Source organism: Meriones unguiculatus, chromosome 7 (genome assembly GCF_030254825.1).
Source record: "Meriones unguiculatus strain TT.TT164.6M chromosome 7, Bangor_MerUng_6.1, whole genome shotgun sequence".
NCBI lineage: Eukaryota > Metazoa > Chordata > Mammalia > Rodentia > Muridae > Meriones > Meriones unguiculatus.
This window is the reverse complement of record NC_083355.1, coordinates 120589780-120616211: the sequence shown is the minus strand read 5'-3', so window position 1 is coordinate 120616211 and position 26432 is coordinate 120589780. Positions and strand designations below refer to the sequence as shown.

At 53.3% G+C, this 26432-nt stretch overlaps 2 protein-coding genes across 6 annotated transcripts in view; one reads left to right on the top strand and one right to left on the bottom strand.

Moving 5' to 3' along the window:
* The window catches only part of Dnah11 (dynein axonemal heavy chain 11), a 266833-nt gene extending 253824 nt beyond the window's left edge, over positions 1-13009 (top strand). The window contains exons 77-82 of the mRNA XM_060388295.1: positions 5035-5277; positions 8210-8392; positions 8465-8580; positions 11195-11307; positions 11710-11850; positions 12762-13009. Coding sequence (XP_060244278.1) covers positions 5035-5277; positions 8210-8392; positions 8465-8580; positions 11195-11307; positions 11710-11850; positions 12762-13009 — 1044 coding nt within the window. The remainder of the gene's footprint in view (positions 1-5034; positions 5278-8209; positions 8393-8464; positions 8581-11194; positions 11308-11709; positions 11851-12761) is intronic.
* Positions 12679-26432, bottom strand: part of Cdca7l (cell division cycle associated 7 like) — a 31019-nt gene continuing 17265 nt past the window's right edge. For 2 of the 5 annotated variants that reach the window (XM_021642609.2, XM_060388291.1), the window contains exons 2-10: positions 24018-24152; positions 20414-20545; positions 18242-18592; positions 16997-17068; positions 16728-16898; positions 16047-16172; positions 15291-15440; positions 14178-14314; positions 12679-13771 (exon numbers count right to left, since the gene is read on the bottom strand). In XM_021642609.2, the coding sequence (XP_021498284.1) occupies positions 13753-13771; positions 14178-14314; positions 15291-15440; positions 16047-16172; positions 16728-16898; positions 16997-17068; positions 18242-18592; positions 20414-20545; positions 24018-24152 (1293 nt within the window). In that variant the 3' untranslated portion in view covers positions 12679-13752. Of the gene's footprint in view, positions 13772-14177; positions 14315-15290; positions 15441-16046; positions 16173-16727; positions 16899-16996; positions 17069-18241; positions 18593-20413; positions 20546-24017; positions 24153-24332; positions 24429-24842; positions 25101-26432 lie in introns of those variants that run through there. The other 3 variants (XM_060388293.1, XM_060388294.1, XM_060388292.1) reach the window with 3 other exon arrangements.

Here is a 26432-nt window from a genome sequence, read left to right as displayed (position 1 = left end):
TATGACCACCTCATGTGAGCAAGAAAAGAACACTCGGATATAAATATCTCTATACAGAGCGGTGGGGCTTGCTGTACCCTGCAGTGGCTCAAGTGCTGATGTTTCAGTTAGGCAGAGGTCACCTTAGCAATGAGGTGGCATGTCCGCCCTTGATTTTCTGTGCTCTACAGTCTAGCTTCACGCAGGACATCCCCCTGTCTCTGGTTATCTGTAAAACACATTGTCAAGAAAATTACAAATGTGTTTTTCAGCTCTATAGAAAAACTGACAATGGTCTTTCCATGTGAGTAATTTCTGAAACTCCCAGCAGCACTCAGCCATTGCACTCTGGACCCAAAGGCCATGTGCCAATGTGTTTGTTTAGACTTGTCATTTCTAAGTGGGTTTGGTGAGGCAGGCAAGGGGCTGGGCAGGTGGCTGGGTTGTTCCTGAATTCCAGGAAACTCAGTTTGAAAAGAACAATAGCCCATTGAGCCGGCACAGCTGGCAGTTCCTGGTTTCCCAGCTTCTACACCTGTACATGTTAATAATGTCCAATCAGATTCCTGTAAAGATGAATTCAAACCATTGGTGACAGTTTTGTGATGTGGAGGTATGATTTATCTGTGCACAATTCCATTGATTCTTAAACTTTTAGTGAGATACAATCTGCCAACTTGTGGGTTAGACTATTATCATGCTGTTGGTGTGCAATTCTCTACACAGATTTTGTATAGCCTTGTGCAGCCTATGGGACATAGAATTGTTGGGCCAGTTGGTAACTATGCTTGTTGCTTCAAGAAACACAGAAGTGTTTCCACCAACGCATAAAGGTTCTGTTCTCCTTATACCCTAAAATTGCTACAATTCACATTAATTCTAGTCATTTTGATAGGACGAAACTGTGCCATGTTCCCAAAGATACTGAGCATCTTGTCCCGTGTTCATTGATCATTTTTTATTTTCTTAGGAGAAATGCTTGTTAAGAATGGGCTAATTCCTTGAGAATTTAGTATACCTTCTCAAATAGCTCTCCACTTGAAGCAAAGAAAAAAGGAAGGAAGGGCAGAAAGAAGGGAGGGAAGGATGGAAGAAAACAAGGAAGGAAGGAAGGCAGGCAGGAAGGAAAGAAGTCCCCATTGTGGAGAACTACAGTTAGGCCCCTCAACAGGAAGCAGTTTTTCCCAGTAGCCCCTCAGCGGAAAGGCTGAGTCTGAGTCAGGATTTAGAGGTGGCTCCGGTGGTTAAGGGAGCTTGCTTTGTATCATGAGTGCTGGAAGTCAGATCCCAACCCCTAAGAAACAAGGAAGAGCCTGTAATCCCAAAACTTGCAAAGAGGGTGCAGGACAGGATCATAGGTGTTTCCAGCCTAGAGGACACCCAGTGCGCTCTTCAGGCCTCTGAACATGCCTGCACACCTGTGTGCACATATATTCAGACACACAAGTTAACCAAAAGGAAAAAAATAAGCCAAAGTTAGAGTAAACACACTCAAACAGAACTTAGTTCTCTATAGGCGAGGGTTTGCTTTTCCCATTAGTTACGACAGAACGATGAAAGAACTTATAAAAGCCACAATTCAATTTACCTTTCAAAGAATTCCAACTGCAGAAAACCAGAATCTGCAGGGGTCTGGATGTTAGGGAGCAACTGGGTGGTGCCAATGCGATGGAAAGCATCTGTGCTTTGCTGGGAGATGACTTAGTGGTCTGTTTACAGCCGAGAGAATGAGATCTCATGTTGGTCAAGTTGCTAAGCAAAGGACAGCAGCAAGCTCAGGAAAAGGGCATCACTGAGCATCCTTAAGGGCTTGGTGGCCTTAATTACAGGCTTAGTTGGGCCACCAGTCTCTGCAGGACCCCTGGGCCCAGATTGTTTGGCCTTGTTGCTCTCCTTGTGGGGCTCCTGTCCCCTCCAGGTCTTTTTATCTCCCCCTTCTTCCATAAGACTCCCTGTGCTCTGTCCAAGGTTTGGCTGTGGGTCTCAGCATCTGCTTTGATCTCCTGCTGGGTGGAGTCTTTCAGAGGACATCTATGGTAGGCCCCGGTCCTGTTCCCTCTCTTCCACCACTTCTGCTGTCTATCTTGTTTGTCATTCTGGATGAGAATTAAGATTCCTCGTGGAGAAGACCTAGACCCCTGCTCAGATGTAGCCCATGGGCAGCTCAGTCTCCATGTGGGTTTCCTCGTAAGGGGAGCAGGGGCTTTCTCTGACATGAAATATGTTGCCTGCTCTTTGATCACCTCCCCCTGGCCAATCGGCCTTACCAGGCCACAGAGGAAGAGGACCCAGGCAGTCCTGATGAGACCTGATAGACTAGGGTCAGATGGCAGGAGAGGAGGGCTGCCCCTCTCAGTAGACTAGGGGAGGGGAAAGGGGAAAGAGGGAGCAAGGGTGGGACCAGAAGGAGACAAGGGTGGAGGCTACAATCAGGATATAAAGTGAATAAATTAGAAAACCTTTTTTAAATTTTTTTAAAAAATGAAAAGAAAGTACAGGCTTGCCACAGAGGTGTCTGTCTGTAATCCCAGCACTTGGGAGGTAAGACTGGAACAGGAGTTAGAGGCTATGTAGCGAGACCTTATCTAAAAAGAATTAAATAAATAAATAAATAAATAAATAAATGATAGTGTTTGTTTCAAACTTCATGAGTACAATGGTCACAGCCTGGCCACTGTGGCTATGAAAGTTTACCGGTCTCCAACACCAAGGCACAGATCAGGCTGCCCAGACTCGTGGGCTCTGCCCTAGGAGAAGACATGGTTATTTCATACGTATCATGGTTTGTCTTAGAGACACAACAACCCACCAAATATCCAAACCTCAGTTCTTTAATAATAAAGTGTCAAGAGGAAAATGTAGTTTTTAACACTTGGGCCCACTTAACTTTAAAGACCAATCAACTCCTGTTTTGTTTCTTGTTGTTCTTGCTTGTTTGGTTGGTCTTCATTTTTTGAGACAGTGTTTCTCTGTGTAGCTTTGGCTGTCCTGGACTCCCTTTGTAGACCAGGCTGGCCTTGAACTCAGATCTGCCTGCCTCTGCCTCTGCCTCCCAGAGTGCTGAGATTACAGGTGTGTGCTACTACACCTGGCTTACTCCTGTTCCTTTTACGTTAAATTTTTACTTGAGAGTGTGTGTGAGCCGGGCTTGGTGGCGTATGCCTGTAATCCCAGCACTCAGGGAGGCAGAAGCAGGCAGATTTCTGTGAGTTTGAGGTCACTTTTTCTACAAAGTGAGTCCAGGACAGCCAGGGCTACACAGAGAAACGCTGTCTTGAAAAACAAAAACAAACAAGCAAAGTGAGAGTGTGTGTGAGAAAACAGGCAGTGAGTTTAACTCCTGTGTGCACGTTAGTTCAGAACATTCTGAGCCTGATAATTTTAAATTTCTATTTTTTATAAGTAAACAGGAAATGATCGAATGGATAGAACAAAGCTGGGATGTGGTGACGTAATTCCCTTCGTCCCTTCCCCTGGTCACTCGGTTCACATCTGTGTCCAGCACTATGAAAGGTAGATATTAGGAGAACACTCCAGGTACAGAATGGAAGTGTAAATGCTGCACAAATGTCAGAGATGACCCGGACTTCAGAGACAGCAGCTCAGAAAGTCCCCGTCAGGTTCACAGGCTCTTTACACCATCCAGGACTGTGAGCGTGAGGAGATACAGCCACTATCACTCAGGTGACACAACAGTGTGGAAAATCATGAACGTTCATTGCCACGGGCCCCTACCCGTGAGACTCTCCATTTCCACATTATTGCATGATTAAATGAAACGCTCTGCAGGCAACAGTGAAGAGACCACTGTAGCCAACAGCTTTTTCAGAGAATGATTTACCAGGTGGAGGCAAATAAAGTACAATAAAATAAAATGAAATAGCTGTATTGGATGATTTTAAAAAAAAAAAAACAACAGCATTCCCTTGTACATTTCAATATATGTGTAGACAGAATTCAAGGTACAAGAGCCTGGGAGACATCGAGAAGTGTTAATGGGGTCTGAACGCAATCATCTCAGAGACGAATGGAAATAGAGTAGCTAGACTCTTCCAAGCACTCGGCTGTTTGCCCGTAAGTTCTTTGGTCATAGTTTGAGGATTGCTTTCTTATGTGTAGATTTGTTATGTCTGTGGAGCACACCCCTCTATGTGGAGTGCCTGCCCTTCCTCGGCCCCAGCGAAGCAGATGAGGTAGGGAGGTATTGCTGTGGCCTTGCAGTCACCAGGGCGCTGAGCACAGCAGCGGCCCTGTGGCGCCCGAGGTCCCAGGGAGAGCACCAATGGCTCTCTAAGGATAACATGACCAATAAAAGTCATCCCAACCCCGTAAGGCTCATTTGTGTCCCGTGATACAAAGCAGCCCTGTGGGAGGTGTTGCCCTGCGCCTGTTGGCTTTTCACTGCTGTGATGAGACAGCACCAGGGAGGAAGTCTGGGGTGTTTCAGTCCTCGGTGAACGGGTCCCACGGGAGGACAGCTCCTCTCACAGAAAGAGGAGACAGGGAGGAGCAGGGGACACAGTTGTGAAAGGAACACAGGCTGTGACCTACTTCCTCCAACTAAGTGTGCTAGAGTTTCCAGAACTTTCTAAAATGGTGCCGTCAGCTCAGGACCCCACATTTTAATACATGAGCACGGAGTGGGGACCATTTTATTTCCTGCTGCTGGGAAAGTGCAGACCAGCATTACTAGAATGAGTTCTGAATTAAGTTTAAATTCAGAGCACCTACTCGGGCAAGTTAGCGACCAGACATGTTAATTTCTTTTCTGGGAGATAAGGATACTTGAGAATGAGATGTTGAAGCCCGCAACACTGACAGGCAGGGATGGTGCAGCCACGCTTGCTTATTCATGGCACGTGTGCGCATCACACTTTTCCAGCACAGTACAGATGACTTTCCTTCAGGGACGCGTGTGTCCTCAGTGGTCAGCCCGATGCTAAACACAAGCAGGGCTGCTCATGAAGCATTTCGGAGGCTGGTACCTACAGAGCATCAACGCCGAACTTTCTGCTAGTGTAGCTTTGGGATAACTGGTACTTCTTTTCATTGGAGATTGAAGGTGAACTCCTGCTGGCCCCAGGATTTGTGGCACCCCCCTACCTGGATTACGCCGGTTACCACCAGTACGTGGACGACATGCTGCCTCCAGAAAGCCCGGCGCTGTACGGCCTCCACCCCAATGCTGAGATAGACTTCCTAACGGCGGCAGCCAGCTCGCTCTTCAGAACTCTGGTGGAGATGCAGCCCAGGAACACAGTGAGCAGCGAGGACCGGGGTCTGTCCACGGAAGCCAAGGTAAGGAGGCCTTCAGTGCTCTCGTCTTAACGTGTGCTGACCTCAGCTACCGGTCGTAAGCTTCACCCGCACCGACACAGGCAGCTGCCACCCAGATCAAGGTGTGGAACGGTTCCAAAGGCCTGGGATGCACAAACTCCTTATATGGGTACCTGCTGCTCCACAGCCATAGCGACAGGCTTTAGGGCGCTAGGCTCCTGATACTCCCCAGGGCAGTTTGGAGATTCACCTGTTTGTTCAGATGCCCACGGTTCATCCTTGTTTCCTGTCCTGTCATAGGAATATACAATGTTTATTGCCACGTGGATGGATGTCTTGTGTGGCTTTTGGGTTTGTTTCACTGTATGACTATCACAACCATGACTGTTCTCACATAATCCTTTGTTGAAAGACAAACACGGACTTCCAAAGGAGTTGATAATATGGCTTCCTCTGTGCTCAAAATGGGATTGCCAGACCCTAGAACTGAGTCTCCAGCTACTCTACTGTCTTCAGAATCTGTTAGGGACAAGCTGTCTTAGTGCTAATGCCGCATTCCTCAGCTGGGTTATGAGTCTCTGATATCGTGCAGATGGCTTCTGGATCTACATATAAAATAAGCTTTATTTGCTCTGCTTTGTGCTCTCTCTCTCCTCTTCCCTCCCTCCCTCTGGTTTTACAAGACAAGCGTTTCTCTGTGTAGCCTTGGGTGTCCTGGATTTACTTTGTAGACCAGGCTGGCCTCAAACTCAGACTCACTCTCCTTTTCTTACAGACTTGTACTAACTCTTTACATGTATGTTCTCTGGCAGATGAATGAATCACATCATCTCCAAATCTGTAGCTGGCCCTTCACCGTGGTGGGTGGGTGTGGGTGGGGGCACAGGAGGTAGAGCAGCCCCCACTTAGGGGTGGGTATGTGAAGCCAGAGTTCTCCACACCTCTCCACTTCAGTCTTTCCAGACAGGGGCTCACTTGGGATTGGCAGCTAGCAAAGCCTAGTGACTCTGCCTTGTACAGGGCTGGGTTAGCATAGCCATGCCCGGGTTCCTATGTGGCAGCAGAGGTCAACCCTGCGTCTGTGCAGCAAGCATCCTTACCCGCTGGTAATGCCCCAGACCTGGCCTTCCCTCCTAACCGCAGTTTTGGCTGTTACTTTCCTTGTTATATGTTGTTGGAAGATTTTTATTACCATAGAATGATAGAGATGGAAAATGATTTTACATTAAAATCTAATTTCTTCTTAGTGAGAACCCTGAATAGCTCAGCCCCCCAAACAATTTTCTTTCTGTAAATTAATCAAGGTGTGCCTGCCACGGATTCAGGTTATTCATTTCTTAGCATCAATTACAACTGTAGCAAAGTCCCAGAATATGGCCATGTTTTTTTATTGAACTGTATTTTGAAATCAGATCATTCATTGACCTACTCATGATTTGAAAGTAACTGTATGTGTTACTGTATCTTATATATACGTATGTAAATATATAAACATCTTTTCTATAAGAATGCTACATCTTCAGCAAGATGAACAAGGAAACATCCCTCCCATGGAAAGAAGCACAATGTTCATAGAGGCAGAGGGGTGGCTGATAGACACAGCTCAGGGTTTTGTGTTTCCAGTCAGGAAACAAAAACTGCAGGACTTTGGGACCAGGAAACAGCACCCAGCCAGGCCAGCAGCTGACAGCCTGGGCTGGTTATTAGCTACCAGACACTTGAGAACATACTTTCCCTGTGCTGTATAATCCACAGGAGCTTGGGGAGCCATTGGGATCTACTTCAGGGATAAGCTGGGGAAGGGCCAGGGAAGGAAGCAAAGGCTGGCCAGTTCTACAGACCCTTTGTCTACCTGTCTGGCTGTTTCACACTGGCTGCCCCTTCCACAACTGAGTTTAGCTTTCAGAACATGAGACACTGCCTGCTGGCATGTGGCAGGAATTCCTGGGCATGACTTTGGGACCACTGAGGAACCTCCAGGCACAGAAGGGTAATGGGAATGCTGCCTGAGGCTAAAGACATGCAGCCCCACCATCTTTTCACTTTCCATTTCTGGCTTTGGAGGTGGGGTCTCAGTACATAACTCAGGCTAGGCTTGAACTCATGATCCTTCTTTCTCAGCCTTGAGAGCTGGAATCACAGGAACGTACCCTACTACCTGCTTCTGGTAGTCACAGGCTCTCCCTAGCTCACGGAGACTCCACTGACAATGTACATTTAATTACCATGTGCCTATTCTTATCATGTATGAAGAAACCTTTTCATGCCTTCAAGGCCTTAGTGTCTTGTTTTCTTCTGAACTGATTTGCTGCTTCAGGAATTTCAGGAGAGCGGTACAGAGGCTGTAGCAGGAGCTAATGGCCAAAGGCCTCTGGGATTTGTGCCCCCTTACAAATGAACTTTGACACTCTGCTCTCTCATCTTTATCTTTGCACACAATGGCATTTAGTTGGCAATTCTTACACTCCCTGAAACCTTCCACAGCTGTAATATCTGGAAGTCCAAGGCTGACGCAGCAGCTCTGAGGAATGTTTCTGGGCGCTGCCTGGTCTATTCTGAGACTTCAAAAGGCATGATGTGTGGTCACTGTTTTAGTTAGGGTTCCTGCCGCACAGAACCGACAGAAAAGGAGAACCTTTAACTGGGGCTACCTGCATTTCGAAGGTTTTGCCTATTTTTGTCATGCAGGGAAGCATGGCTGCCCACGACACGGTGCGAGAAAAGGGCCCAGACTTTTTGATCTGGATGGGCAGCAGGAAGAGAAGAGACTCTGGGCCTGGCTTGAGAACTTGAAGGCCCTCAGCCCACCCCCAGTGGCATGCTTCCTCCAACAAGGCCACACCTCCTAACAGTGCCACTCCCTAGGAGCCTGTGGTGCCGTTTTCAGTCAAACCACCACAGACACTGAACAAAAACACGAAATAAAGACTTTTATGTGTTTCAATGTTTTAAGGTTAAAGCTATCGTGGATGACATTTTGGAGAGACTTCCAGAAGAGTTCAACATGGCAGAGATAATGCAGAAGAACCCGAACAGAAGCCCATATGTTCTCGTTTGCTTTCAAGAGTGCGAGAGGATGAACTTTCTCACCCGAGAAATCCGCGCATCACTTCAGCAGTTAGACCTCAGTTTGAAGGTAAGTGTACACGTGGGGAGGGCCGGGGTGTCACCGCCCTGGTCTTCACGGTGGCCCTTCTCTCTGTGAAAGGGAGAGCTGACCTTATCTCCAGACATGGAAGCGCAGCTGTTGGCCCTGAGCTATGACCGCGTCCCAGACACGTGGAACAAACTGGCTTATCCATCCACCTACGGCCTGGCCCAGTGGTAAGCAACCGTCTCTACTGCCATCCGCAGGGGCTCCCCAATGTCCTGTGAGAACCCCTGCTCCACAACCATCACCCCAAACTCTACTACTAATTTAACCCAAGTCCCTGTGCTCCAAAAGCAAGTCGGTTAGGCCAAGATTCAAATCCTCCCTTACTAGGTAACTGCTCTCTGACACAATACCTGAAATTCCATCTGCATTTTTTTCATCTGAAAAAATGTAAACAAAATTGGCTCACTTGTTTAAGTTCCTAGAAGTGACTTGAGTTTGCCTGTTGGCCTTTTATTCCCTTTATTTTCCAAAGAATCATTGCTAGTGCACTCACAGATGACTTTGGACAGCCAGCGTCAGAAAGAGATTGCAGAAGGATGGAGTTTAAGTCCAGCTGCTCTGAGGCCTTGGTAGACGAGTCAGAAAGGATCACAGGACCATCTGTTCCTTTTCTGTTCCTGTTTTTGGACCTGTATTTTTTCCTCAAATGGCATCAATCTGAAAGGCACCATTAGAACTCCAAATGACGGCACAGTTGGACCCTGCCTTTTGGTTTCTTTTCCTGCTGTGAGAGGAAGGTGGGTTGTTTCAGCTCACGGTTCCAGGCACAGTCCATCAGGCACAGTCCATCAGGCACAGGCGAGCCTTGAGATAGCAAGCAACGGCAACAGTCACTCAGCTCCATCACCATTTATAGAGTAGAGAGCCCGACTCAGAGCATGATGTCATCCACATTCAGAGCAGGTTTCCCACATCAATTAACCTAATAGGGATAATTGCTTAGCAGGCACTCCCCGAGGCTAAATAAGCCCACAGGTGTGCCCACAGGCGTCTTCCTGTTATCCCAGACTGTTGACAGTTAACCGCCTTACAGTCCCCAGGCACTGGAGGCTGGCTGTGGGGATAGGTGCTGCTGTCTCCTTGCTTTCTGAGATTAAGCATGAAACAAAGCAGCTCAGGAGGAAGAGGGCTTGCTGCAGTGGGCAGTTCTAGGCAGCAGCCTGTCTCTGAGTAGCATTTCCTCTGGGCAGACTTGGAGGTAGGAACTGAAGGGAAACCACGGAGAAACCTTCTTACCAGCTTCCCCCTCACTCACACATGGCTCAGGCCCTCCTACTAGGGCTGACGGGCGTGTCCCACAGTGGGCACAGCTTCTACATTAAGCAGCAATCTCGGCAGTGCCCGACAGGCGCGTCCACAGGCCAGCCTGACCACGGCTGGTCTTCCTGTTTCCCACCTCCCTGCTGACTCTGGATGGATCAGGTGGGATCGGGGTGTGAGCACAGGGACAGGGCAGCCTCAGCCTCCCAAGGACCGCAGAGAACCACCCAGGAGAGTGGGCACAGCCTCCACGGCGGAAACACCAACTCTGCAAGAGCTGGTTCTGCACGCCCACAAATGGAGGATTTGCAGTTAGCTTTCATGATTGATGGTGTCTTTGGGCTTTTTGCCACCATCTTACTTTATGCTGCCTAATTTGTGTAATTTTTCCCAGGTTCTGTTTCTGACTTGCTGGTTTCGTAGTTTTCTCTGTGCACTTGTCTCTGTATGTTCCTATTTAGAGAGGGTCCTTTCCATACTAAACACAACCTAAACCGACCCTTCCAGAGAGCTCCAATTACACCTCCAAGCACGAGCTGCCTTTTAGATTTATCTTTTTGTTGTTTTACTGCTGTTTGCTCAGAAATGCTTTTCCTATCTTGTTCTGAAATTTTCTTTTTCACATAATGAGGGCTGTAAAGATGGCTCAGTGGTTAAGAGTACTGACTACTCTTCCAGAGGACATGGGTTCAATTCCCAGCACCCACATGGCAGCTCACAACTGTCTGTAACTCCAGGATCCAATACCTTCCGTACATGCAGGCAAAACATCAATGCCCATAAAACAAAAATAAATCACACACACACACCACTGAGAGGCATCAGAGTCTTTGGAACTGGAGCTACAGACAAGGCTATGTGCTGTCATGTACATGCTAGGAATCAAACCTAGGTCCTCTAAAAGAGCAGCCAGGTGCTTTCAATTTCTGAGCTGTCTCTTCAGGGTCCTCCCTCCATGCCATCTGAACCTTAATGTTTCTTTTCACCCTAACACCCATTAACACCGGCAGAGTTTTTTTCCTGCCAGGATGTAGCAAGGGCTGAATATTTTCCATCAGAAGCCTTTACTGTCCTCTTGCAAGTCTGTGTGGGACAAACACTGTCTCCTGCTCTCCTTTTGCCGTATCTGTCTCTTTCCTAGATACTCTGGTATTGCAGTAGTGACGGGTACACACGGGTACACATGGACACACACAGCTGCGTTCTGACTGCACATACAGAACGGTGCTCTCAACCAACTCTTCAAAAGGCTTCTGTATCCATCACCACGCATTTCCAGGAGGGTCTAAGGCACAGCTGTGTCACGTGTGCTGCCCTGTGGTCCAGTGTCTGCTCCTCCCAGTGGTACAGGAATAAGAGCCTCCGCAAGAAACCCGTCCTGCGCAGGGCCCTCCATCAGAGGCGGCTTTTTCCCTTCTTCACCCCACAGTCCCTGAGGCCAGCCGCACCCCCATCCTCCTGGAAGAGATCTGCTTTACTAAAGACCAAGTAGTTTCTTTCTTCCTGCCTCCCACTGCTCAGGTTCAGCGACCTCCTCTCACGCTGCCGGGAGCTGGAGACCTGGACTCAAGACCTCGCCCTCCCGGCTGTTGTGTGGCTTTCTGGCCTCTTCAACCCTCAGTCCTTCCTGACAGGTACGGCGGGTGAGCACGGAGGCCTCGCTCCCGGCAGAAGGCCTGCCTGGCTTTACCTTGGCAGCATCCTGCCCTTCTACCCTGGTCTTCAAATAATCATTACAAATGAGGGGGAGCACGTGGAGAACATTCAGCGGGGAAGGAGCACGCCCCAGGGACAGCCTTGGGGCGGGGGGGGCTATGTCCTGGCAGGAAGCCCGCCCTTCACGCCGCCACTCTGAAGGCGCACAGCACAGGGCAGTGGCTGCTCTGCTAGGTCCCGTTGGTGACCAGGAGGGCGAACTGGTCCTGCACGCCTGTTTGCCCAGCCTCACACTAACCTATGCTGCCCCATGGGGCACCGTTCACCCTCAGGAGGCTGTAACTGGTTTTTATCTTCTTTAACTCCTCTTCCTCCTAAAGCCATCATGCAAACCATGGCTCGGAAAAACAAGTGGCCACTGGATAGAATGTGCCTGACCGTTGATGTCACCAAGAAAACAAAGGAGGATTACGGCCACCCTCCCCGAGAGGGAGCATACCTCCACGGGCTGCACCTGGAAGGTGAGTCCCTGAGGACGGCGTGCGGAACTTCGCGGGCTGCACGCTGGTTCCGGCCCTCAGCACCAGGGTCTTCCCCTGGGGTGATTCCTTCCCTCCCTTCACACTGCACAGCCAGGTGAGAGTCTGAGGAGCCATGTGGCCCTCAGGGCGACGCGGTCGCTCAGCACACGTACCTTCAGCTGGCGTTAAAGCCTCCGAAGCCTAGGCCCCAGTGTAATCCAGGTTCTGCTTTTCACTGCCATCAACTCAAAGTCCGCCCTCTGCGGTGAGGCTCTCACTGTGTGTAGAAGCCAAGGGGCCGCCTTCAGGGCCCTGTTCGTTCTTCCTGTCTTCTGGGGCAGGGTCTCTTGTGCACTCCCCACTCGGGGCTAGGTGGCCCACAGGGCTGAGCCTCACGTCCCGCACTGCACGTGTAGGCATGGCACACATTTTCTCCATCTGGCTTTCTACGCGGCCAGCTCACTCAGGCTGCCGGCCCTTTCGGCCACTGAGCCCCTGCCCTCCGCTTCTAACAGCTCTCGGAAACCTGCTCTGCTCCCACTTCCGGGGCTTCCCACCCCGACGGCGCCCCTGGTGCTGTGAGTGTCTGTGTGCGCAGCATGTGTGGCGGGCGCTCACGCTGAAGCACACGCACTGCCAGGTCATTCAAGGCTGCGTAGGGAATGGGACCTGGACTTGTTCCCCGCTCGTAAGCGCAGAGGGAGAGTGCTAGAACAGCGTTTCTTACACTTCCCAGTTACTGTAAGGGGTTTGAATGTGTATGAGATGTGATCTATAAAGGCTTAAACCACTGAACGTCTCAACCATACAAGGATGCCACAACGGGACGGTGAGTGGAACATTTATTGCATGAACCAACTAGTGCACTGGTCCCGTCAAGCCTGGTGACACAGCTGCTGTTCCCGCCACAGGCGCCAGATGGGACACCCAGGCCGGAGCCCTCGCCGACGCCCGCCTTAAGGAGCTCACGTCCACGATGCCCGTCATCTTTGCCAAAGCCATACCCTCGGAGAGGGAGGACACGAAGCAGACCTACGAGTGCCCCGTTTACAAAACCCGGGCGAGAGGCGCCACCTACGTGTGGACTTTCCGGCTGAGGAGCAGGGAGAGGGCAGCGAAGTGGGTGCTGGCAGGCGTGGCTCTGCTGCTGGAAGCGTGAGCCGCCTGGCCCGTGACTCAGCGCCCGCTGCAGCCCGCCGGTGAGCGCCTAGGAACGAGGACGGGCATTCTCTCCTAGAGAATTTGTCTCTGCAGACACCAACCAGAACCAACCAGACAGTAAACGCCTATCCCGGCACCCACACACAAGGCTGCGGCTTATCTCTTACGTTTCCAAGACAGCGCAGTGAGGGGTCCATACAGAGGAACAGCTCTAAAAATGTAAAAACACAGAAGCAGCAGGCTCCAGGCAGGTCCTGAAGGAGGCCGGCAGACGGAGACCTCCAGCGTCCGTGTTCCGTTGCCAGGAGGACCCTTCCTCCCAGTGTGTGGCTAATTGCACTTGGTAATTTACAGGAACATTCTTCAGTATAAACTTCTAAGGGCCAAGAATTCAGGATGGGAGCAGAACAAACTCAGGCGTGGGCTGACCGGCCTCAGCTGCTGGACAAGGCATAGCTTCCCTGAGCCCGCACTCTGCCCGTTCACTGTGCTCTGCTTCTTCAGCAGGCGCCTGTAACAATACAGGCCTATTGGGTGTGGACACAGACTTCTCTGCTTCACCCTTTTCCTGAGAAATCTTTTCACACATATAAACATTTTCTTTAAAAAAACAGTATTAAAAGCAGAAAATTCTAGAAAACAAGGGTCTGTGTAGTTGGGCTCAAAAGGCTCCACACAATGGCAGACACGTCCTGCGGGATCCGGCCGGTAAGTGCGAGCGGTCCTGATCCTCACTGTGGTCTACAGCTGCTTCTGTAGGCTGAGCGACAGGCAGAGAACTAGCGTGAGGCAGCACACGGGCTGAGGTGACCCCAAACACCCCCGGGGAACACCCGGCGCCCTGCAGCTCACACCCACACGTCAGGCCCCTCACAACCCGACAGTGCAAACATCACCTGTGGCCCATCCTGCCCCACGTCTCCGCTCTTCAGGCTGTGGAGGCTGGAGTGTGTGAGTGTGTGAGTGTGTGTTCTTTCCCAGGCAGTTCCATGTCACTGGTTTTATACCGCAAGTGGAACGCTGGTTTGGGCCCCTGTGGAGTTGACGACTCTAAAGAGGAGTCTCTGGTACCACTGAGGACAGAATGGACGGACCCCAGGGTGGTTTCTACAGTAAGCTAGCGAGGAGAGCACCCGGCGGCCGGCCCTCACGCGGCTGAGACTCACCTCTCCAGGTACTCTTTCACGTTGCCGTAGCCGTAGAACTTGGCCAGGTGGATGAGGATGCCCGTGGCGCAGCGGCCATCTCGCTTCCGACAGTAGCTGCAATTGCAGATCCCACGGCACGGAGGACAGGTCCACTCCTAGGAGGGGGAGAGCATTAGCAAAGTGCTCTCCAGGCAGGGTGTCTGGGGACCCTGCCCACGAGTGTCCCTCCAGCCTCACAGGGAGCGGCAGTGACCACCCACGTCAGAGAGACGAGGTGATGCATATGACCCAGACACAGCCCTGAGCTCCGGGACTCACAGGTCGCACACGCATCAGTTATGACTTCAGGAGTCCAGGTTGGTACAAGACCAAGACAAGGATTCCAGCTCCCAATACATAGCTTCCATGTTACATCACTTAACCGAAACGGTATGTCAGGAGTGGGGCCAGCACGCATCCACAGCCATGACCTCTGCAGGGGAGCGCAGACGGCGACCGCCGAGCACACCCCAAGGGGCAGCCCTTGGGGCAAGGAACTTCCATGTCATGAAGGTCTGAAAGGGGCCTTCCACAGGGATCTGAGGCTGACACGGTAAGTGCACGCCTCAAAAGGGAGCCCGGAGCTGGGCAGACGAGCCCAGCCGGTAGGGAAAGCCGGAGTCTGCCCAGAACACAAGGCAAATGTCCAGGTGTGATGGCGTGACCAGGCAGACAGGACCCTCGGGGTGCACCAGGGAGTCAACGAGGGCCTCTGTGGAAGACGTTCACATGGAGGCTGCCCGCTGGCCTCTGTATGCAGCTGTGCACACAGTTACAAAATGCGCTGGTGACAAATGGTGTTGGCGGGCAGGAGACACCTGGCTCGCTTCTGGGCAGCAGGAAGCCTCAACTGTGACTTAGGCCTAAGTAGGTGAAGTGACATCACTGGCGGAGAGGAAAGAAACAGGATCCTACCGAGGCAAACCGCTAGGCACACACATCCAGACATTGACACCCGCTGTCACCATCCGGTCCCCTCCAGGAGGGAGCCATGCTTCATTTCCCACTGTCAGGAGGAGAAGCAAGGAGCCCAAGGGGCCCAGGCCGGCGTGCCCACACCCAAGGTCCAGAGCAAACACACACTGCTCCTACCGGGTCCAGCAACGCGGTCCGCACGTCCTCGCCATAGCGGTTGCGCAGGCACGGCCCGCAGAATTGTCCCCGAACCCCGCCGCAGCTCTGGTTCCGGCACACGGTCTTCGTGTCAATGGTCTTCTGCCGGCACTGATGGCACGTGTTACCCTAGGGAGAGAGAGCCAGGTGGGAGCGGGCCTCACGGTGTGGACACCCATGCAGAGGTTACCAGACACCCTAGGGAGAGCGAGCGAGCGAGGTGGGGGTGGCCTCACATGGGGACACCCATCCAGAGGTTCCCACACACCCTAGGGAGAGGGAGTCAGGTGAAGGCGGCTTTACGGTGTGGGCACCCATCCAGAGGTTCCCACACACATCCCGAGGAGCTAGCCGGGTTGTTAGCAGGGACCAACCCCGTGAGCACACCTCCACTCTGAGCACCTGAGGCTGCTCAAGGACGCAGAGGGAACCAACAATCGCGAACAGACCCGGCCCCAAGAAAACCTGAAGGGTTGGCAAAAGCCCAGGGGGACTAGGGCGGTGAGCCCCAGTCAGCGTGAGTCGCTCTCTCCCCTGTGGTGGCCTGGACGCTAACACACGATATACACACACTCTGGTCTTCCAGGACACACGCCCCCAGGAGGCCGCTCCCTAAGCAGGACCCCGTGCTCGGCAGCCTGCGTGTTCAAGGCCCACGTGGTCTGTGCGTGAGGTCAGGCCCCTCCCTGAGTGCTGAGCTCCCCGGGAGCACACCTTCACAGAGCCGTCACTCACCAGCACTTTATCGTACACTTTATCTCGCACGGTTATGGCGATGTTTCCCAAGTCTTCCTCGGTGATGCTCTTCACTGCTCGGAAAGATGAGACTCGGTGGCGTCGGCTGTACTTCTGGCATTTCCCCTGGGGGTAAAAAACAGGAGAACCTGGCACAGGCATCCAGAACCAACACCACGAGGGTGCTTGGAGACTGGAGGCTGCCCATGTCTCGTCTGTACGGTAATTTGCTGGCCTGCAGCCCCAGCCAAGCCCCCGGCAGGGCAACAGCAGTGAGTGAGAGCTGATACACTCTTCAGACACAGGAAAACAGCCAGGAGCACCTGCAGGTGGCTCCCACCTTTCCCCTCTTCCTGGACAGCTACTCCTGACCCAGACAATTGGGAACAGGCAACAATCGGGAACCGCCACAAAGCTGGCGTGGCTGCTGCTGCAGAGCTGGCTCACAGCCCAGCCCTGCACGCTGGGCAAGTGTGCACCCGAGCCACCCCAGCGCCTCAGGTGAGACGAAGTGTCAGCGTGAAGCAGCTGAGCCCAGGGTCTTCTGAATGCGTGTCCCACAGGACCGTGGTGGAAACTGAGGCTCCCCGGCTGCAGGGCTGCTGGCGAGCCTGCAGGGCAGCCGGCCTGGAGTGGTGAGTGCTCGCAGCCGGGGGCTTCTGCTCACTCATCAATGCTCACCCCAGTGATCGTCCTCCTCCTCCGGAAACTGCAGAGCTCTTCTGAGAGCCTGCTGGCCGACAGGGTGAAGTTCTCCAGGGCAAACTTCTCCGGGGGGCGTGCGCTCCGGGCTGGGTTCACGCGCCGCGTGATCTGGCCGTCGGAGAAGGCCCGCCGTGCCGGTCTCCTCCTCTAAAACAAGGGCACAGACAGGCATGTGGCTCCCCTCCACCAGAAGGCACTGGTTCCTACAGAGCCGGGCCAGCCTGAGAGACTGGAGTCCCACTTACAGACGCTGACGGCGGGGTCTGCACAGGGAAGAAGTCCGGCACGGAGTTCAATTCCGCCAACAACTGCGCCAGCTAAGGTGCGGGAAGAAAAGAGGAGCCAGTGTCAGTCAGTCGGGGACAGGTCTGCGATCACCAGCTCCCCAAACCTCCCAGCTCCCGGACTGGAAACAGCCTCGTGTCAGAGTCCACCTCCCGAGGAAGAGGCCGACAGCACTGCTCCCGAGTCCACAGTGTGCCATTCCTCACCGGCACAAGGACAGAACACGGGAAGACGCGTTTGTCTTGCATGTTTGGGTCCCGGTTCTACCACCATCAGCCGTGTGACCTGGCACGCATCTCACAAACACGAAACTCCAACGTCGGCGTGTCTAAAGAAGTTTGGCTAAGGACTCTTAGAGCTTCCAAAGCAAATACAACACTTGCTGGGCCTTGGCAGGGCACACGCCGTAATCCCAGAGCCAGGATGTGGAGGCAAGAGGACCAGGAGCTGGTGACCAGGAGGCCCTGTGTCTCAAAAAGCCCTACCTCCATACACAAATCAGTCACTCTCCCCAAACAAAGACGAGTACCCAGCAACAGCCACCACTGCCAAGCAGACGCTCTCATCAGTTTTCACTTTCAGATGCACGTAAACAGGACACACGAAGAAGGACAGAGTGTAACACAGATACAGGCAGACAGAGGCGAACACTTCCTTTAGCTGAGTTCACCCGTCTTTAACAAGATCCTCTCGGTATACTGCTTCCTTAACTTGGGCAGAGGCCTGTGTATACACTGTCCCTACACTGTGGTCTTTTAAAAGGAGGGATAAAACACAACTGGCAGAATTTAACTCTGCCAGTGTAAAATTAGGAGGAAAAGAATGACTTTCAGTGATTAGGGTGAGCTGCTGGCCAATAGAAAAACCCCAAACACACGTAACAAAGGCACCCATGGCGCTCGGGGTGAGCTGCCCAGGCCATCACTAACTAGAACATGCAGGCCTCTCTCCCTCAGATGATGTCTCTGGAGGAATGGCGCCCAGACACGGCCTGGCTGCTGGCCATGTCGGTTCTCCCTGCCAGCTCAGAACGTAGCACACTGTACGGTGAGCAGCAGCCTGCCTCCTCAGAGCAGTGAGAAATGGTCCTAACCAGAGCCGAGTGTGGAACAGACGTGCCCCAGCACACTCCCCCCAGAGAGCAACACTGGAGCAGCTCCAGTGGCAGCAGCTGGCTGGGGTCCCGGCCCGCAGCGCTGGCTTACCATGGCCTTGTTCTCTTTGATGTTCATGGCCCTCTTCAACAGAGCATCCGAATGCTCCCGGCTCTCGGCCTTGGAATCATCCTCGGACTCGGAGGCCGAGTCTGCCTTTTCCTTGGCCTGTCTGAAGCCTTTCTCTCTTCCAAGATCGGGCTTCCTGTCCAGCACGTGGGAGCTATTTCTATCTCGTGTTTTTGCCATTTTTTTGGTGGGGAACTGAAAGGCTACTCGAAGACCAAAACTGCTTCTCGTGGGCCTGCCTCTTCTGGGTACAGCCTCCTCTTCATCATCTTCCTCCTCGTCACTCAGCACAGGATAAGCTCTGTCGCTGTCACTCAGCTCCGACTCCACACACTAAGGGACACACAGAGAGAAGGGTGAGGACGTCTCCAGCCACCTACCAAAATAAACCCAACAACTGTGTTTGAAGCTATTCTGGCTGAGGACAGGTCGGACTTTGCTCCGCCACAAATTCCTGCCTCACCCGGTAGATGCAAAGCAACAACAAAAACAACAGAACAAACGAACAAAAAAACCTGATCATGCCTTGAAACCCTCAAACTGTGAGCCACACAATGAACCCTGTCTCTCTGAAAGTTCATTCTCAGGTGCCACGTTCCAGTGACGGAAAGCTGATTAACATTTTCTTCACTCAGTGTATTCTCTAATCAAGTTTGTGAGTGGCCTACACTGAACTGTACATATATATGCATGAATTAAGTAAACACATGCCACAGCTGATCTAAGTATACAGATTCTAAGGAAGAGGGGCTTTGGGAGCAATTTACTTTCCCTCCTTAGAAACAGAAACCCCCTAACTTGGAGATGGAACCTGTCAAGTTCTGCAGTGCTGTGTCTTGAGGTGAGAGTCTGAGGCCCCTGGGAAAGACGCTGGCAGAGAGGGCTGTCCGGGGTTTCTCGCTGGCACACTCACAGCGCAGCGAGGCAGCCAACTATAGGACTTGCCTGCCCTACGTGACACCGGGGGAAGGAGCGGGACAGAGAAAGCCACCATTTCCACGGACTGTCCCCCTACAGGCTGTGTCCCAGGCTGTGTAGGATCAGATATCCAACAGGAGAAGCTACCTCACCTTACCAGCAAAGGAAGCGGTAGATTTATCTTCAGATAAATATTCTATTCTTCAGTTAGTGTTAAGTACTTTCAGAAACATCTGCTTCATCACATTTTTATGAATAAGTTAAAAATATAAACCTAAAAAATTATAAAGACTTAATCCCATGTGATAGCCAGGACTGGAGCCAGGGCAGAAAAAGCACACTAATGGGAACACGGGTAAAACCCTCTTAAAAGTGCAAATACGCTAACACTAATTCTCGCTTTTACAAACATGTCACAGTCATGTAAAGGAAGACAAGGTCAAAGCCTACAGCAGTCCAGCAGTCCATCTTCCTAACTTTACAATTCGAAAACTATCCCAATAAAACATTTGTAACGGTCTGCTGTGGTGGCTCATGCTCCAGCTCCTGGATGCTGATGCAGAAGGGAAGCCGCCATGTTTAGGTCCAACCTGGGCTATGGTGTGAGATCTTACCACAAACATCACCACCACCACACCACCAAGGCAGTGACTTCACCTGAGACTGAAATGCTAGTGTGTGAAAACTAATTAACCTCAATAAATGAAATTAAAAAAAAAAAATCCTCAAGGAAGCCTTTTCCCAGTGCAGGATCGAGGGGAAACTCCCCAGGCCCCTGGCAGACCTGAGTCACCTTTACAGTTAGCAAAACTCAAACCAGGAGGCACAGGCTTCCCAGTTTGCTCCATTACCCACTTTCACCAAATTAGCCCCTAGCCTAGGAATGTGACTTCACACTCAGCGAGACACAACTCGTTAGAACCTGCCACTGCAAGACACACAGAACAGACAAAAGCAGCTCAACAGGCAGCGGCGATAAACCGTTAAGTCCATGAAGGCCACCTGAGACAAGCCCTGAGCGCCGGGCCGTCAGCCCTCAGGGAGAGGCGTTGCCTGTGGGCCAGGCAGGACCAGCTCCACAGAGTGTCTTCTGTATTATTTGGCTTCTATTACAAACAAAACAACAAAACAAACCTTCTCTCCATTTGTCAAGTAGCCTCTCGGAGGAAGAGGACAAAGTCAGGACTAGGACAATGCAGCTGCACCCTCCTTCACACGGGCCCTCACTGCTGTTACCTCCGAGTTACTGCTGAGCTTCAGCTCGCTCTCTGTAAATCCTTCGAAGTCTTCCGCTTCTGAATCCGTATCCTCAATGAAAATCCTCCTGAGCTCTTCTGTGAAGTATTTGGAATGGAAACGCATATTCTGCTAAATTGAAAAATACACCTTAAAGCGACTCAGAATCCCAGGAGGGAGGTAAAGGCTGAGGCAGGAGTCCCACCCTGGACAGGGCAGAGCAAAACCCTGTTAAAAAACAAGCTACCACAGCTGGGCACAGTGGCACACTCCTTTAATCCCAGCACACAGAGGCAGAGGCAGGTGGAGCGCTCTCTGTGAGTTTGAGGCCAGCCTGCTCTACAGAGTTAGCTTTAGGACAGCCAAGGCTACACAGAGAAGCCCTGTTGGGTGTGGGAGGTAAGGGAGGACACTCAACTCCTAGTACCACAACACACAGGAACGGAAGAGTGGTTCCGGGGGTGGCGCGGAGAGCGGAGATCACTGATGGGCAAGGCTTTCCACTGGATGACAATGTTCTGCACACGCAGACAGTACACGGTCTCCAAACCTCACAGCAGTGAAGACTACAGCCAAGACAGTCTCTGTCAATCCTGTGTCTCAATTTCGTCCGCTATGGCTGCTGAGCATTGAGGGTGAGTCTCCTGCCCCGGCCAGCAACTACCATGCTGCCGGCTTTCCTCCCTCCAGCTCTCTGGAGCGCTGGCGTGGGCGAGCGTGCATCTCTTCAGACACTGTAGGTTTCTCTATAGGAAGAGCCAAGGCCCTCACACCCTCACCCAGCGCTGAGACTGGACTTGCTCCATTCCCAATGATACCCACCCAGGGGACGGATGGAAGTCTGTGCCCGCCTAACCCCTCTGCAAGACTGAGGGACAAGCAAAGACATTCTCCAACGACTTATTTTCTTTGGCACTATTACAAAGACAGAAGGAAGCATAACTCTAAGAGTGTCTGAAAGAAAAGGAGGGAGGAAGAGTGCCAGGCTCAAAGGAGATCCCATGCAGAGAAGTGCAAGTTTAAAAACTGCTCCAGGATTCTGTCCCTGTCCCCAGACCCATAGGAGTGGGCCTCATGACACCACATTCGTGTGAGACTGTCTCATGCTGCCTTTTTCTGGCTTTAATTATACACTTCTTCAGACTCCGAGATCATCGGGAAAAACGAATGCAATAGAAATATGTAATAGTGGGAGACTTAGAGGGCGGTGGAGAAAGAGATGCCCACAGCTAGTGCTCTAAGCTTAGGAATGTCTCCTGTGAATTATTATGGGTAACTGGAATGAGTTTTCTCAGAGCATAAATTACTTCCTTCCTTTGTTGTTAGCTGTGGTGCAGCTGCAAAAGAAAAAAAAAAAGACAAAAGGGAAGTTTATTTAAAGACAAACTCAAATTGTGTTTAAGGGAAGGGGCCGGAGTCAGCTACGCAAGCTGATGCCACGTCTCTCAGCCGGAGAAAATGAGTCACAAGTGTGTGGGTCAGGGGCGCGTTAGAGCAGGGCTTGAACCTAACAAAGCATGGGCCTCGAGATGGCTTGATGGTTCAGAGCGCCTGCTGTTTCCTCAGAGGGTACAGGTTCAGTTCCCAGCACCCACACGGCAGCTTAGAACTACCTCCAACTCCAGTTTCAAGGGCTCGCACACCTCATGCAGGCGGTGCACAGACACACGTAAACGGAAGAGGATCTAAGGAAAGAAAACAGGTGCAGCAGGCTGTCTGCAAAGGAAACCCACCAGGCACCCGACTACAGGAAACATTTGGCCAGCCCCCGGGGGCTTTTCTGGGGCAATGGCCTCCAAGCATAAATTCAACAAATGTCCAAAAACCCTGTACAGAGCCTGAAAGAGAATGAGTCACACCTTAGAGTACCAAGTTCCAGCCTCCCAACCTTCCTGGCGATTTTTATCTTAGGAGACGGTGACTGGCCCTGAGGGGATTAACAGGACTTCGCTACAACGGCTTAAGAGCCGCTTTCTGTGCCGTCTGCACGGCACAGCCCCGACAGTCAAAGGTCCACCCCGCTCTCGGCAGCACCAATAACCAGGATCTCCTATGGCTAACACTGTACGCGAGAGGAAATTCATGGAAAGCAAGTGACGCTCACGTGACGCTCACGTGACATGACAAAGGAGCTGCCCCTCAGGGCGCTGGCACAGCTCTACTCTCCCTCTCTACCGTGGACACTGGAGGGGTCTGAATAACGGCAGAGCCTAGCCTGAGCTCAGTCCTTCTCCTGACTCCTGCAGGAAGACAGGAGCTGAGTGCTAGGGCAGCTTCAGCTAGCACAGATATGAAGGGAGGAGCGTAAGGGCCAACTCGTAGGCACTAGACACGGAGACAGGAGAGAAGTCAACAATGAGACGGCCAGAAAAACGGAGGCCTGGGTGGCCAGGAGAGGGAGTGTGGTTTTCAGCTTCCCTGAGACAGGAGGGAGAAGCCGGGCTGCAGGTCAAGAAAGTCCAACTCTCTCAGAGAAAACGCAGGTCACTGGTGGCCTTCGCCTGGGGAAAGCAACCATACCTAAGACAGAATCCAAGAGAAACTAGCCCAAAGGTGCAGGGCCATGCTAGACAACAGCCTCCTCTCTGTCTGTGCACTGAGAACCAGTTTAGTGTGATTCCTTGAGCTGTGGAAATAAAAACAAGACCAAACAGAGCCGCCAAGGCTCGGCCTGCCTGAAAACACAAATGGAGACAGGGACAGCAGGGGAGGGAACATTCAGGGAGGTGGCAGCACATGGCTTTAACCCTGCACTCCACAGGTAGAAGCAAATGGGATCTCTGAGCCAGTCTAGTCTCCACAGAGAGTTCCTAGCCAGCCAGAACGAGTTAGTGAGACCCTGTCTCAAAATAAGGGGGAAGGCGACAGGACTGCAATGCTAAATTGGTACTGACAAAAAGTTTAAGGAGTAAGGGTTCTGCCAGGGGGTCGGGGGCACGGGTTTAATCCCAGCACTTGGGAGGCAGAGGCAGGTGGAGCTCTGTGAGTTCAAGACCAGCCTGGTCTACAAAGCCAGTTCTCGGATAGCCAAGGCTACACAGAGAAACTTTGAAACACAAACAACGAGAGAATAAGGGTTCTGTAGTGACTCAGTCTGCTACTGTGATGTCAATCTCTATGGAGGGGATTAATAAACGTGAAAATAATTTTAAAATGGTACCTGTTGTAACTGATTTGACTTGATAAGATCACAAAGAGCACAGAGTTCTGGGAACAAATTTTTCCATTTAGGGACATAAAGGAACAACAACAAAAAAAAAAACAACCCAACTCTAACAGAGCAGGCCAAGGTGGCTACTGAGTCAAAATGCTGACAGAAAAGAGTCCAGCAAGGCCTATATTAGACCAGGGACCCCAGAAGCCAGGTCCCACCAAAACCTGATCATAGGCAGCTCCCACGTAACAGGGCGGGGTCCCTCAGCACGCATGCACACAGGCCTCTCAGCTGTTTCTGTAAACGTGAAGGTCAACTTCCGAAACACGGTACTCAGCTCAGGACTGCCCTGTGGTGCAGGACACGCCCTGCGGCCGGCTTTCGAGGGCCACACTCAGGCAGAGCAGGGCTTCTGAGGGCCACACCTGCCTGGAGAAGGGAAGCTCGTACCTGTTTCTCCAGCCGCAGCGAGTCCAGACTATCGCAGCTCTCAGACAGGTTTTCCATGGGAGCATCATCCTGGAAACCCACAAACTCCTCCTCGTCACTGGGGGCGTTGAAGATGGCAGCCATCTCTTGGGGGATCTGTTTTGGATTCAGAAGAGAGGGGTGTGACCGGGGCTGCCGTGATCTCTCAGAAGGAGTATCAAACCCTTTCCCAGAGCCCATGAGACCCCAAGACTCGTGAGTGTCGTGCTCAGTGAAGACGCCCTGGTGGAAGAACGGGACACGTTTGCTCCAGCTCCAGGTTCACAGGCGCTGTACCTTCCAGGGAACGCGTAGCCATCCTTACACGGCTGCTGCCCTTGCGCTTGACTGGAAAGCACCCGTGTCTGAGAAGACTGCCAGCTCTTCCTCCTGGTGGCAGCTCGCCACCAAGGTTCCGGTCAGGAGGGCTTGACGCCACTATCACCCCCTGCTGTTTTTGCTCATCCTATGTGGGTTACAGAGGGATGTTTGCACGCCTAGAGTGGCTCTTTCTCTGCACTCGAAGTCAGTTAAGGCAGCTGGGGAACTGATTCTAAGAGGGCTCAGGTGCCACGGGGGACAGGCACCCCAAGAGCCGTGTCAGTCCAATCCAGCAAAGGCCTGCTGGGACACACGGAGCCTCCCTCCCTGCTTTCTCCCACCCACGTACTAAAAACAAGCACAGCAGCACCCAGCGGTCATGTGAAGCCGCCGTCTGCATCTCTGTTCTGTTTGTCAAGAAAAATCAGGTGAAATTGTGCTGCAGCTTGACTGTGTCCGTCCTTGACCTAAGCTGTGTGCACCCACCGTGTCAGACAGGAGCAGGAGACAACACAACTTGACATGTCTCAGTGAGAGCAGTAAGCCACATACGTGCAACAGGACATGAAAAGAGAAGCCGAACTGTCCAATGAGAGCCACAGGGCAGAGGAGGGGACCTCAGGCTTCTGAAGCCCCGTCTGTCCAGATGCCTTCTGGGCCTCAGCCACCAGAGCACGCACAGGCAACGCCTGCACAAGGCCCCACACCTCCACGAGTGAGGTGCAGCAGCGAGAGCGCAGCACGCCCACCTCGGCCTCCCCTCCCCTCCCCCTCCCACTGGCCCCCTGCACCCACGCTTGTCAGCTCTGGGCGTGCCTCAGTGTGGGACACTGCTGACCGGGAGTAAGGCAGGGACAGGTAGCAGCACACCCGCAGCGTGTGTGTGCGCGCGGGGCTCCGCACGCCGGGTGGGAGGGGCCTGTCCCGCAGCGTGTGTGTGCGCGGGGCTCCGCACGCCGGGTGGGAGGGGCCTGTCCCGCAGCGTGTGTGTGCGCGGGGCTCCGCACGCCGGGTGGGAGGGGCCTGTCCCGCAGCGTGTGTGTGCGCGGGGCTCCGCACGCCGGGTGGGAGGGGCCTGTCCCGCAGCGTGTGTGTGCGCGGGGCTCCGCACGCCGGGTGGGAGGGGCCTGTCCCGCAGCGTGTGTGTGTGTGCGGGGCTCCGCACGCTGGGTGGGAGGGGCCTGTCCCGCAGCATGTGTGTGCGCGGGGCTCCGCACGCTGGGTGGGAGGGGCCTGTCCCGCAGCGTGTGTGTGCGCGGGGCTCCGCACGCCGGGTGGGAGGGGCCTGTCCCGCAGCGTGTGTGTGCGCGGGGCTCCGCACGCCGGGTGGGAGGGGCCTGTCCCGCAGCGTGTGCGGGGCTCCGCACGCCGGGTGGGAGGGGCCTGTCCCGCAGCGTGTGTGTGCGCGGGGCTCCGCACGCTGGGTGGGAGGGGCCTGTCCCGCAGCGTGTGTGTGCGCGGGGCTCCGCACGCCGGGTGGGAGGGGCCTGTCCCGCAGCGTGTGTGTGCGCGGGGCTCCGCACGCCGGGTGGGAGGGGCCTGTCCCGCAGCGTGTGCGGGGCTCCGCACGCCGGGTGGGAGGGGCCTGTCCCGCAGCGTGTGTGTGCGCGGGGCTCCGCACGCTGGGTGGGAGGGGCCTGTCCCGCAGCGTGTGTGTGCGCGGGGCTCCGCACGCCGGGTGGGAGGGGCCTGTCCCGCAGCGTGTGTGTGCGCGGGGCTCCGCACGCCGGGTGGGAGGGGCCTGTCCCGCAGCGTGTGCGGGGCTCCGCACGCCGGGTGGGAGGGGCCTGTCCCGCAGCGTGTGTGTGCGCGGGGCTCCGCACGCTGGGTGGGAGGGGCCTGTCCCGCAGCGTGTGTGTGTGCGGGGCTCCGCACGCTGGGTGGGAGGGGCCTGTCCCGCAGCGTGTGTGTGCGCGGGGCTCCGCACGCCGGGTGGGAGGGGCCTGTCCCGCAGCGTGTGTGTGCGCGGGGCTCCGCACGCTGGGTGGGAGGGGCCTGTCCCGCAGCGTGTGTGTGTGCGGGGCTCCGCACGCTGGGTGGGAGGGGCCTGTCCCGCAGCGTGTGTGTGCGCGGGGC